Source organism: Ursus americanus, chromosome 35, assembly GCF_024610735.1.
Source record: "Ursus americanus isolate L20-20 chromosome 35, mUrsAme1.1.p, whole genome shotgun sequence".
NCBI lineage: Eukaryota > Metazoa > Chordata > Mammalia > Carnivora > Ursidae > Ursus > Ursus americanus.
The window spans coordinates 4,479,529-4,492,220 of record NC_142161.1 but is presented as its reverse complement, the minus strand read 5'-3'; the positions used below and the strand labels follow the sequence as shown (position 1 = coordinate 4,492,220).

The 12,692-nt window shown below is 46.4% G+C and overlaps 1 protein-coding gene across 4 annotated transcripts; it reads left to right on the top strand.

The window, feature by feature from the left end:
* The first annotated feature begins 1,371 nt into the window (after positions 1–1,371).
* HAUS4 (HAUS augmin like complex subunit 4) lies at positions 1,372–9,609 on the top strand. Of its 4 annotated transcripts, none has more exons than XM_045802786.2 (10): positions 1,372–1,555; positions 3,309–3,393; positions 4,889–5,031; positions 5,123–5,254; positions 5,715–5,849; positions 7,016–7,112; positions 7,760–7,905; positions 8,042–8,172; positions 8,916–8,984; positions 9,130–9,609. In XM_045802786.2, exons 2-10 carry the CDS (start codon positions 3,339–3,341, stop codon positions 9,311–9,313), a joined length of 1,092 nt encoding a protein of 363 aa, XP_045658742.2. In that variant the 5' UTR covers positions 1,372–1,555; positions 3,309–3,338; the 3' UTR covers positions 9,314–9,609. The 4 variants fall into 4 exon arrangements, with proteins under 4 accessions (XP_045658742.2, XP_045658736.2, XP_045658740.2 ...); XM_045802780.2 differs by having other exon boundaries at positions 1,372–1,563; XM_045802784.2 differs by lacking the exon at positions 1,372–1,555 and adding an exon at positions 1,570–1,737.
* The last annotated feature ends 3,083 nt before the right edge of the window (positions 9,610–12,692 follow it).

The window sequence follows — 12,692 nt, the reverse complement described above, 5'->3', positions numbered from 1 at the left end:
AAGCCGTAGAAAATGACAGCACTTTAATATTAAGCACGAAAGGTGGCAGCTGACAAGATGACCAGGGATATAAGATTTCTGCACTGGACCACGCTATTCCTCTATGTATTGCTAGCGGAACTCTCCAGTTGGTACTAAAGAAAAAGATGAAACTCTCTAACACTCCGCATGCCTAACAGAGAGATTCCTTCCCCACCACCCCAGACTATCAGCTTTTCTGATACAAGAGATTTAAGAAACTGGGTGTAATTTACTTAGTATCAAATATTATTTTTGAAATAATTCACTTAATGACTACATTCCAGTCCACCTTGAAAAGAGGGTGGAAGTGGTGTCAGAGATCATTTCCCCCTCCTCCCATGTGACCTCCTGCTGGGATCCCTCATTGGCTAAAAGCAGTCATGAATATGGAACCCTGAAGTACTTACTGGTCTATATAGGGTGTCAAAAAGCAGAATGTGCATGGGGGGGGGGCAAATGGAAGACATCTAGCTCATTGGTCTAGGGATGGTGTGTGACCCAGTCTGGCCAATGAGACATATGGGAAAGTCTGGCTGGGAAAGGCTTTCTTCTCTGACTGAAGGCTCCTCCCCTCCCCTCCTGCTTGGGATGCTGTTGAGTTGGTTGTACTTCTTGGATTTCGGCAGCTACCTTGTGATCATGAGGGAAATGCAAAAAGAACTGCAAAGAACTTTGACCACAGAACTACTAAAAAGCTTTGGGACCTCCAGCTCCAGACTTACTGTTAAGCAAACAATAAACGCCCCTATGGTTTAAAAAGGAGGCAGGGAAGGTGGGAGGGAGGGAGGAAGAGAGAGAGAGAGCACCTGCGAGGAAGCAAGAGAGCTGAATGAAGGATGAGATAATGGAGAGGTTAGAGGAGCCTGGGGCAGGAAATTAGAGCAGCTAACCCAGGGGGCTGCGCCAGAAGGAGGAGACTGGTAGGCTTGGTGTGGGCGGCAGGTCTGGGAAGGTTCAGAGGGCCATTGGGTCAGGTTTAGACTCTGTGAGCTGCGAGCTCAAACAAGTTACTTAATTTCTTTGCGCCTTAGTTTTCCCTTCTGTAAAATGGGTATAATAGTGACTTCCTCGTAGGACGCTGTACGAACTTACACGAGATCTAAATGAGGAATGGCAAGTAAACCCTGACTCACTGTAGGCCCTCAATAAATGTTAGCAATCATTACTATTTTCTCAACATTTGCCCTCAACAAGGGGGAGGTACTCAGAAAAAGGGGCCAAGAGACCGGGTTCGCCGGCGGTTCAGGACCGAGGGCTCGCGCTCTGCGGGAGGGGGGCGGGGCCTGCCGTTCCCGCCTCGAGCGTGGCCCCGCCCCTCTTCCCCTCTCACGAGGCCTCGCGTGCACTCTCGGCCTTCCCCCACTCCCCCGACCTTCCCGCGCGGTCCTCCCGGGCCTCTCTTCCCCCAGCCCCAGCGTCGGGCCCGAGTGAGACGTTCCGGAGCCCGGGCGAGGGCGGGGTCCCCGTGTCGACGCTGCCGGCCCGCCCGCCCCAGCCCGCTCCGCACGGCGCCGGGAGCTTCAGCGGCCCTCTGGTGTGCAGGTTTGCCTCGGAGGGTCGGCGGGCCGCGCTGCGGGGAGGAGGCGTGCTGGGAGGGTTCGTCCGGCCGGCCCCCGGCCCCCAGCCGCCCTCGCCCTTGGGAATCCTTGGCTGCCCAGACGGAAGGGAAGTAGGCGCCGGAGAGCCCGCTCCGCATTTTGATTCATCTCGGGCCCTGTAAGGGTCACATCTTGTGAAAATACCTGTAAAATCAATTTAACGTTCAGTGCAGCGTGTAAAGACAGCTCTAAGAATTTAAAAGACGCCTGAGTCAGAACATTTAAATGCTTGGGTCCCTGTAGCAGCGTTTTAACACGTCTGGGTGCGGAGGGTGGAGAATCGAGCCTGATTGCCGCCTTCGTCCACGCCCTGTAACATTTTAAAAGGGTAAAGAAAGGCACCCCAAGAAAACCCAAGTGGGCAGCTCCCCTAGGGAGCGAAGAACAGCTGACTTTTGAAATTTGTGTTGGTCCTCATTTCCGTGTGCGAAATTTGCCTGCAGAACTTAGATCAACGATAAACAGAACTGTTAAAACACTGGGCTTAACTAACTAGTGGCCTTTGTTGACAAGTCGATTGTGTTATTAATTCTTGGTGTCTCAGCCAAGGCAGGATTCATTATCTCCGTTTTGCAGGTGGAAGAAAGTTTGGCACAAAAAAACCATTTCCCTTAAATTCACACAGAAGGGACTGCAGAGCTGCAAATTAAGTCTTAGCATTCCGGCTCCTCGTCTGTGTTCCCCTCTGGACCACGTTACGAAATAGATGAGTAGTTACTTTGATGCTACGCATAAGACGAGGGAGTAAACCAAATGCTCTGTGAACTCAAAGTGTTAAATCATAATAACCTTCAGTGTCTCCTGCTTTGGGAGACTCAGCTGCCCTTTGGAGTTGACACCTTTCAGAGAGGAGTGGGTGGAGCAAAAAAAAAAAAAAAGAAAAAAGAAAAGGAAAATAACATCAAGGGAAAAATTTAGTCCCCAGAGTCCACAAATGGTGCCCACTTTTACTGCCCCTTTGTGTTGATGTCATACTTTGCAGTGTATTCCATGTTCTGGCGAAACTCCCGGGGGCTCCCATCCCAGCCTCAGCTGCCTTAACGACACCTTTGAGTTGCTCTTCTGGCACTGACCTCCCTGTCCGTCTTCTTGTCATGCTCTTTCCTCCAGGTGCTCCTTACTAATGCTGTTATGTGAAAACCAGTTGTTCAAGTGTGGAATGATTTGTCGCTCCTGAAGGATGATTCTAGAGTTAATGATCAAAAACTACCAACAGATTTTAGACGAAAGGACAAGTTAAAGAAGCTCAAGAAACTATTGTGGAATTTGATAGCTGAGTTATTTGGGGGAAGAAAGCAGACATTGACTCCCCCCACCCCCTGTTTCCCCAATTCACTCATAACTGGGAAGCAGCAGCCCAGTTTTAACTTGGACATAATGTTGAGGGGAGGGGAGCATCCTTCCGTTTAGTGAATTGGAAAATTTTCTTTCCAAAGGAGGCTCCTTTTTTGACAGCTTGGAACAAGTGGAAACATTTGTGTGCTTAGAATGCAAATTGTTTTGCCACTTATAAGTCTGCCCATAAAATCTGTACAGGAGCTTGGGACCCAGGGTGTGTGATATAGTCTCTCCCTGTAAGAGGCATCCCTGTGCTTCCTCCCCAGCCTGTAGACAACAGAAATTTGAACCCAAGGTAGTTTTCTTGGAGTGGCCACCCAATTTATTCACTCCTTGTTCTCTTTCACTCAGTTCCACACATAAGAATTTCAAGAAAATCAGATGGCTTCCGGGGATTTCTGCTCCCCCGGAGAAGGGATGGAAATACTCCAAGAAGGTAAGGGCTGCCATTTGAAGGCGGTTTGATGACTTACCCAGAGAGGTCTGAGCCAGGTTCTTGCTTTCTATAATAAAAAGGATTTATAAAGTTCACCAGTATGCTTTCTCACATAAAAGCTGAAGTTTCTGGGGAAACTAGGATACATGAAGATTCTTGGACACTCTCTTATTAGAAAAAGGTTACACTGGCTCCTGTTACTTACCCGCCTGTGCAGTAGACTAAAAACTCCAGTTGCTTCCATGCTGTGTCAGCAGGCATAACCTCAAGAGAAGGGTGGCCAGCAAACTCTGCGAAGGCTTCCTTCCTACCTGGGTCTTAAATTTTCTCATATCTTGTACTCCAAAATCTCAGGTCCTTACGTATCTTGAATTCTTCCCCTATCTCAAACCCTTTTTGTATCTTGAATCCTTCTGTATCTTGAATTCTTTCCCTATCTCCAAACCCTTTCTATATCTTGAATCCTTCAAGAACTCGAATCTTCTATATTTTGAACATTGCCATGTTGATCCTTCAATGCCTGAGGGGGAGAAAAAAGAGAGTTCTTAGTTTCCAAAAGGGCTTTCTCATGGTCCAAATAATGAAAGTTTGATTATTTGGTAAGTAGGAGTAAAACAGAAGACCCCAGCAGAAAGCATGTGGGAAAAGAGATGGAAAGAGAGGCCCTTGAACCAATGGAATAATCAGAGGATCCCGATTTCTTGCACTTTTTCTCATGTGTGTGCTGCTCTGAGTCCACATGGGTTACTCAGCTCTGTACAGTAAGAATTGACTTCAGATTTCCACTTACTCCTAAGAGTGTAGCTTCTCACAGTCTTGCTTATGCAACTAGAGATCACATCTAAAGTTGGAACTTTACCTTGGTTTTTTCCCTTTCCTCAAGAATTCTAGCTATTCTGTGTAAACGGGGCATTTGGAGTACTCCGGTGACCCCTACTAGAAGGTCCCTTATTCCTGATTCTTTTTTTTTTTTTTTAAAGATTTTGTTTATTTATTGACAGAGATAGAGACAGCCAGCGAGAGAGGGAACACAAGCAGGGGGAGTGGGAGAGGAAGAAGCAGGCTCATAGCGGAAGAGCCCAATGTGGGGCTCGATCCCATAACGCCGGGATCACGTCCTGAGCCGAAGGCAGACGCTTAACCGCTGTGCCGCCCAGGCGCCCCCCTTATTTCTGATTCTGTTTGTCTCATCCTTTCTGACTGTACTTCCGTTTTCTGAGCTCTTAGGTTCAGTAGAGACTCATTCCCTAATTCTTGATTAATATCTTTGTATATGTAAATATAAATGCTTGTTACTTTTGAGTATAGCCTCGAGTTTATTTGTGGGGTTTTAAACATTTCATTAGATTTAGAAAACTTCCCTACCAAAAACCTAGGGGTTTTTTGGAAGTGAGTATTAAGCTAAGAGTGATTCTCAATTATATGTGATACCTCCTTTGTGTTTTTTTGGGGTTTTTTCCTTCTCTTTTGCCCCTGTGGGGGACATCCCATGAAGTGTGTAGCAAACAGCTTCCTCCTTGTAACCTGAGTGAAGAGGACCTGTTACAGAACCCACACTTCAGCAAACTGCTGCTGGGTCTGTCCCAGCACATGGATGAGAGTGGCTTAAGCCTCACCCTGGCAAAGGAGCAGGCTCAGGTAAGAGCCCCGGGAGGAGGAATGACAGGAGGAAGGAAGAATCTTCCAAGAGGGAAAGAGGTTCCTACCTGGGATTTTTTTGGTTTCCTAGGCATGGAAGGAAGTTCGACTGCATAAGACAACATGGCTGAGGTCTGAGGTTTTACAGAGAGTCATTCAAGAGCTGCTTGTGGACTACTATGTGAAGACACAAGACACAAATTTAACTTCTGAGGACAAAAAGGTGAAGCAGGAGAGATGCAGTAGGGGGTGGTTACCAGCCGCAGGACTGACCAGGCCAACTGTGGCTTCACCTGATTGTGTGCTCTGGGGGAAGGAGGAGCTTCGAGGGATGGTTATCAAAGAGGAAATGGACTGGGGGGCGCGTGGCTGGCTCGGAGGGTGGAGCACGTGACTCTTGATCCTCAGGGTTGTGAGTTCGAGCCCCACACTGGGTGTAGAGACGACTTAAAAATAAAATCTTTTAAAAGAAGAAGAAGAAATAGACTGTAGTTATGGCGGAAGAGGTGGGTGTGTTGTCAGGGTTTTGAAAAGAAAGATTGACAGGAGAAGGCACTGGCAGCTGAGGGGGATAACATATTTGAGGACTTGGAAAATGTGTGAAGAACTGGTTTATGAGGATGGAGGAGGTGGAGTGGGAGAAGTTGTATAGTAACTTCTTTTTGTTTTTTATTCTCTGTCAGTTTCATGAGACCCTGGAACAGCGGCTACTTGTGACTGAACTGACCCGACTGTTGGGTCCCAGCCGGGAGAGGGAAACGCCTCCACTGCTGGGGCTGGAGAAGGCAGACCTTCTGGAGCTCATGCCCCCCTCAGAGGTTGGGAGTGGGCAGAGACTGGGACCAAAGAAGGGAAATGGCTTAATGTCTCCCATATACTTAAACGTTTTTTGGTTACACTTTATTGTTTTTGTAAAAATGATACACGTTCATGGGGGCCAAACTCAAATAAATAAGAAAAATGTTACACAGGAGAAAGTAAAAGCTGAAATGCTACATCTAGAAATAAGTACAGTATATTATCTACAGCTCGACATAAATGGTATTATAGCCCCCATGCTTGTATAGTGAATGCAATCTGTTTTCACTTAATGTATTTGGGACTTTTTTCAAGTCAATAAATAAATGAAAATAAGATGATAGCTCCTAAAGCACCCTTAGCACCGTGCCAGGCACATAGTTCGTGCTCAGTGTTGTTATACCATCAGTTTATTTTGTTTTATTTTAGTTTTTAAAAGATTTATTGATTTGTTTGAGAGAGAGAGTGCAAGTGAGGGGAGGGGCAGAGGGAGAGAGAAGATCCCAAGCCGACTCTGAGCTGAGCGCATAGCCCGGCCCTGGGCTCAAGCCCATGACACCAAGATCATGACCTGAGCTGAAACCAAAAGTCAGATGCTCAACTGACCGAGCCACCCAGGCGTCCCTGTATCATCAGTTTAAATCACGGATAGGATTTCAGGGTATGGGGGTGCCTGGCTGGCTCAGTCCGTAGAGCTTGCAACTCTTGATCGAGCCGCGCATTGGGGGTAGAGATTACATTAAAAAAAATTTTTTTTAAAAAGGATTCCATTGTATGGATGTAGCATAATTTGCTTAACCTTAATGATGGATATGGTTGTTTTTACATTTTTGCTGTTAGAAACCACACGGATAGGAACATGCTAGTTCATAGGTGTGTTTGCCTTTGTATGATAATTTCCCCAATTATCAGTTGTCAAAGTGGGATCACTGGTCAGAGGATATACACGTTAAACATACTGGTGTATATTGCCAGTTCCCTACCTTTTCATCAACATGGGGTCTTGACCATCATTTCATGCTTTGCAAATTTGATAGGCTAACAAAAATGAAATCTCCTTGATGTCTCTTGATGCATTTTTGCTGGTTATCATTGAGAGTGTTACCATCCCGTACTTGTTGGCTGGATCTTCCTAGTTCTCACAGTCTGTTTGCATCTCTCTTTTTTTTTGCTTCTGCGGCTATAGGATTTTGTGTGGATGAGAGCTCGGCTCCCACCGGAAGTGGAGGAGCAGCTCAAGAAGAAATGTTTCACCCTGCTCTGCTACCATGACCCCAATTCCGGTGAGTGCTGGCACTCTGCTCCGTCCACAGCTGACCTTGAGGGTTCCTGGTCTGCTCTTCTGAGAATAATACATTGAGTTTTAGATCCGGGACAGAAGCTAGGAAGCACTGGAGATGCTTATTTGTTTGCTTCCTTGCGGGTAACATACAAGCAAGGAATTGTGTGAGAACTCCTTTTATTCAGCAAGGTACCAAGTGTCCTCTTACTGCAGAGAAGGATGAGTTCGTTTATCTCCAGAGAATCAGAATGGAATAGGGAAGAAAGTTCAGGCTAATAGGTATTCCCTTTATCTTCATTTCTCTGACTTCAGAATTAAGGGCCAAATCTGTACTTAAAGGTAAGAGCAAGGGGCATGAGGCTGGCTCAGTCTGAAGAGCATGTGACTCTTGATCTCGGGGTCATGGGTTGGAGCTCCATGTTGGGTGTAGAGGTTATTTAAATTAAATAAATAAAATAAATAAAATAAAAATAAAGGTAAGAGCGAAGAGAACTTTATGAGAACTGGGCCATTTTCACGGGACACCAGAAGAAAACCTGAAGAGAGAATTTGTAGGGCTGGACGTGGGATAGCGCACTGAGACATGGCCTTAGAAGGGCAGTAGCAATTAGAGCAATTTCCTGTCCGGTCCTCTGTCTCTTTGACTAGATTCAGACAGTGAAACCTTGAAGGCAGCGAAGGTGTGGAAACTGGCAGAGTTCCTGGTGGGCGAGAAGCAGCAATGCCAGGATGCCAAGAGCCAGCAGAAGGAGCAGATGGTGCTGCTTGAGAAGAAGAGCGCCACCTACTCCCAGGTTTGTCAGGCACTGGGACGGCCTCGTCTGTCTCTCATCCTGGCCCCAGGGCCACTTTTGGGGAAGCCAAGGAGTTTTGATCTGCCTGGTTTCCTACTGATTCTTGGCTTTGCCTCCCCTGCCTCCCGGGGCTCAGGTGCTTCTGCGCTGCCTTGCCCTGCTGCAGAGGCTTCTTCGGGAGCACCGGCTTAAGACGCAGTCTGAGCTGGACCGCATCAATGCCCAGTACCTGGAGGTCAAGTGCAGTGCCATGATCCTTAAGCTGAGGTGAGCTGTGTGACCCCTGCGGGTCTCAGGAAGGCTGTCTCACACACCACCCCATCCAACCCTCCGCCTCATCTCTCTTTCCTCTCCGCCGTGCCTAGCATCTTATGGGTGTTCGGTTAATGCCGCACAGCAGTATTCGCCGTTGGATTACCCAGAAGTGTTCAACCTTCTTCTTCTTCTTTTTTTTAATGATTTATTTATTTTGAGAGAGAGCGCAAGCGTGCACTGTGGGGAGGGGCAGGGGGAGAGAGTCCCAAGCAGACTCTGCGCTGAGTGTGGAGCCCGAGACGGGGCTCGATCCCCCAACCCCGAGGTCATGACCTGAGCCAAAACCAAGAGTCAGACGCTCAACCGATTGTGCCACCCAGATACCCCCTTTTGACATTCTTGAATCTTACTTTAAAATTTTATTTATTTTACAGCGCATGCAAGTGGGGGGGAGGAGCAGAGGGAGAGGGACAAGCACACCCCGCACGGAGGGCAACATGGGGCTCCGTCTCAGGATCCTGAGCCAAAATCAAGAGTTGGGTGCTCAGCCGACTGAGCCACCCAGGTGCCCCTTGAGTCTTATTTTGTAAAGCCTTCCAAAATAGGTGCTTTCTTGTGAGATACGTTACTCAGGAATTCTGAGTGACCTTCTTGTCCTGTCACTGCCACATCTTGACCATGGGCAGGGACTTGTGTCCTGTTCCCAGCTCTGCTGCCGTCAGGGACCCTCAGCGTTTCTTTCTTCCCTCTGTCAGGATGGAGGAGCTAAAGATCTTGTCTGACACTTACACTGCTGAGAAAGTGGAAGTTCATCGTCTCATTAGGTGAGAACTCCCAAGGGCCTGGTCCAGCTACTCAGGGCTGGCCCCACACCCTCCTCACCCGTCCATTTTAACATATCCGCAGTCCTGTCTACTTTCCGAGGAGCCAGATCCTTTTACATCGTATCTTCTGTTCCCCGGGCTATAGGGACCGTCTGGAGGGGGCCATTCGCCTACAAGAGCAGGACATGGAGAAGTCCCGACAGGCCCTGAGCACCTATGAGGTCCTAGGGGAGGAGTTCGACAGGCTGGTAAAGGAGTACGCCCAACTCAAGCAGGCGACCGAGAACCAGCGCTGGGCCCTCCGGGAGTTTAGCAAGGCCTGCCGCTGAGCGCGGCCTCGTGGGGGTCCCAGGCGGACTTCCGCGCACGCGCGCTGCCTCCCCCACCTCCTGCCCAAAGGACCACCTCCACCTGAGGCCCGCTTTCACTCCGGGAGTGTGGGGACGCTTGCGGGAAACACCGCAGTGGGTTAGATACCGTCCTGGTTTTCCTTCCTTGTTCACAGTGACAGTCTCTTCGGGGAAATGGAGCGGATTTCTATAATTCTGTGTGCAGCTATTTGTCAGTGTCGGCCCCGTATTATATTTGATTATCTCCTGAATAAAGTGACGATGCTTCCTTTGGGCACGGATGAGGGAAGAACATGAAAGACTAGATGGGTGAGGAGGGGAACCGAGAGGATCCGGACAAACAGATGTGTAATGCTTACGCTTAGAGTGGGAGGTAGGAGTGCCGGCCCGCCCACCTGGAGTCTAAGAGGCTTCATTCTTGGAGAGCAGGTATGGATTAAATCCGGGCTTGCCCTTGAAGACCTGTAATATCACAGAGGAGGGCTGGATGCCACGGCGGGTAGGGGACGATTCTGTCACCACGGCTCTCGGTGGGGCAGTTAGGAGAAAGCAGCAGGGCATCCAGCCCTGTTACAGGAAAGGACACAAGCCAGTTGTGTTCCTGGTTCCTGCTGTGTGGTTTGAGGGTTACTTTTTTCTCTGAAAGCAGAGTGGGAAGAGATCGTCCCCAGGAACCAAGTTTCACAGTCCACTTAGAACAAGGCAGGGCCTTGATGGCATCAAAGGCGGAGACTGAGAACAGAAGCAGGACCTCCACCCTTATTCAGAAGCGTCTATTCAGCTTCTCAAACTGCTTTCACGGGGACTGTCTTGAGGCGTTCTGCTACAATAAATCATGATGGTCTTGGATTGGTTTACAGGAAAAACTAAGGTCTTTAACATAATTTAGATTTTTTCTATAAATGGTGCTTACTGTCATTTATAAGGAAGTGTTGGCCCACCCACAATTCACAAATCACGAACAGATAAATGGAAAAAGTCAGAAATAGTCAATATTGCTTCGTTCTATACTTTTTCTTTTCCCCAACATTTTTGGGGTAAAGTTTCAAACCTACAGAAAAATTCAAAGAATAGTACAATAAACACCAGTATAGTCTTAACAACCCAGATTCAACAATTATTAACAGTTTGCTTTTCTCTCCCTCTCCCTTCCCTCCTCCCCCTCTCTATTAAGACTGATAAATATATAGTTATACAGGCTTTTTTCTTCCAGAGCCATTGTATAGTAAGTTACAGATGTGATATATCATTCCCTAAATACTTAAGCAGGCAACTCTTAATAAGGGCATTCCTCTGTATAACTAATAAAATTATTATACTTAAAAATTAATAATTTCATAATATCTATTATCTAGATCATATTAAAATTTCCCTAATTTGTTTTCTTGGTTTAGGGTCCATTGAAGGTGTGGGTATTACATTTGGATGTTAGGTTTGTTTTTTCTGTGTTTTGGGTTTTTCTTAAGATTTATTTATATTTATTTGACAGTGAGAAGAGAGAGCACAAGCAGGGGGAGCAGGAGAAGGAAAGCAGGCTCCCCACTGAGCAGGGAGCCCGATATGGGGTTTGATCCCAGGACCCCGAGATCATGACCTGAGCTAAAGGCAGATGCTTAACCAGCAGATGCTTAACCGACTGAGCCACCCAGGCACCCCTCCTTTTTTTTTTGTTTTTGTTTTTAATAGGCTCCATGCCAAATGTGGGACTTGAACTCATGACCCCAGGATTGAGAATCACATGTCTAACAACTGAGCCAGCCTGGTGCCGCTGGGTGTTAGGTTTCTTTAATCTTTTTTAAAAATAGAACATTTCTCCTACCTTTTTTTTTTTTTTTTTTTGGAGGGAGGAAGAGCAGGGGGAGAGGGAGAGGGAGAGAGAATCCCAAGCAGGTTCCATGCCCAGCCTGGAGCCTGACACAGGGTTTGATCCTATGACTCCGAGATCATGACCTGAACTAAAATCAAGAGTTGGATGCTCAACGGACCGAGCCACCCAGGTGCCCCACCAACCTTTTATTTATTTTTTTTAATTGAAATTAGTTTTTTAAAAAATTCAGTCTGGTTACTTTGTAGAATGTCCCATTGTCCAGTTGTTTCCCATGGTGGTTAACTTGCTCTTCTCCTGTTCAGTATAGTAGCCACGAGCCACATGGAGCTATTTAAATTCAAATTTCAGGGCACCCGGGTGGCTCACTTGGTTAGGCGGCTGCCTTCAGCTCGGGTAGTGATCCTGGGGTCCTTGGGTCCAGTCCAGCGTTGGGCTCCCTGCTCGGTGGGGAGTCTGCCTCCTCCTCTGCCCCTCACCCCACTCGTGCTCTCTCTCACTCTCTCCCTCAAATAAATAAATAAATAAAATCTTAAAAAAAATAAATTCAAATTTAAGTTAATTAAAATTCAGTAGGTTGGTGGTTACTGTATTGGGTGGTGCAAATATAGAACATTTACATCATTATAGAAAGTTCTAGGAGCCCCCTGGCTGGCTCAGTTGGTAGAGCATGAGACTGTTGATCTTGGGGTCATGAGTTCAAGCTCCCTTTTGGGGATGGAGATGACTTAATAAATAAAAGTTAAAAATAAGCAAGCTATTTAAAAAAATAAAGTTCTATTGGACAGTGCTGTAAGCCTACATTTCCTGTAGGTCTACAGGCTTTATTAGATTTAGGTTAAACATTTTTGCAAAGAATACTTAATAGATGATATTATGTACTTCACATTAGATCACCCTGGAGCCATATTAGGTTAGAATGTCTCACAATTAATTATGCTGAATTTGATTGCTTGGTTAAGGTGGTAATCGTCAATCTCTCTTCTATATAGAATACATTTTCCCTTTGTAGTTAGTAGCATCTCGAGATGAACATCGAAAATCTCAAAATCGTTTTTCTTGATATTTATTACGGCATTCAGCATTTCCTCATTTAGCTAGGTACTCATCTTAAACCATACTAGGTTTTTGTATTTGAAATAAGGATAATAATAAAAAAGAAATGGACCCTGTCCTCAAGGTCTGCAACTTACTAGTAGACACATAAAAACAGTCTAAAAATATAAAGTAATAGGAAGTACAGATGAGTATGGTTGAAAACTAAGAGAAGTGAATCAGGAATTATAAGGTAGAACCTTAGTAGGGAAAAGAGCTTTGGTTCAGGCTTTAGAGGTAAGTTTGGGCTGGCATTTTGGAAAAAGTGACAAAGACAAAGAAGGGAAGGGGCAGTGGGTCACACAGGGTTAGAAATGAGTAAATCATGCACCAAGGAAAGCCTTCATCTTTTTTTTTTTTTTTTAAGATTTTATTTATTTGACAGAGAGACAGATAGCCAGTGAGAGAGGGAACACAAGCAGGGAGAGTGGTGGAGGA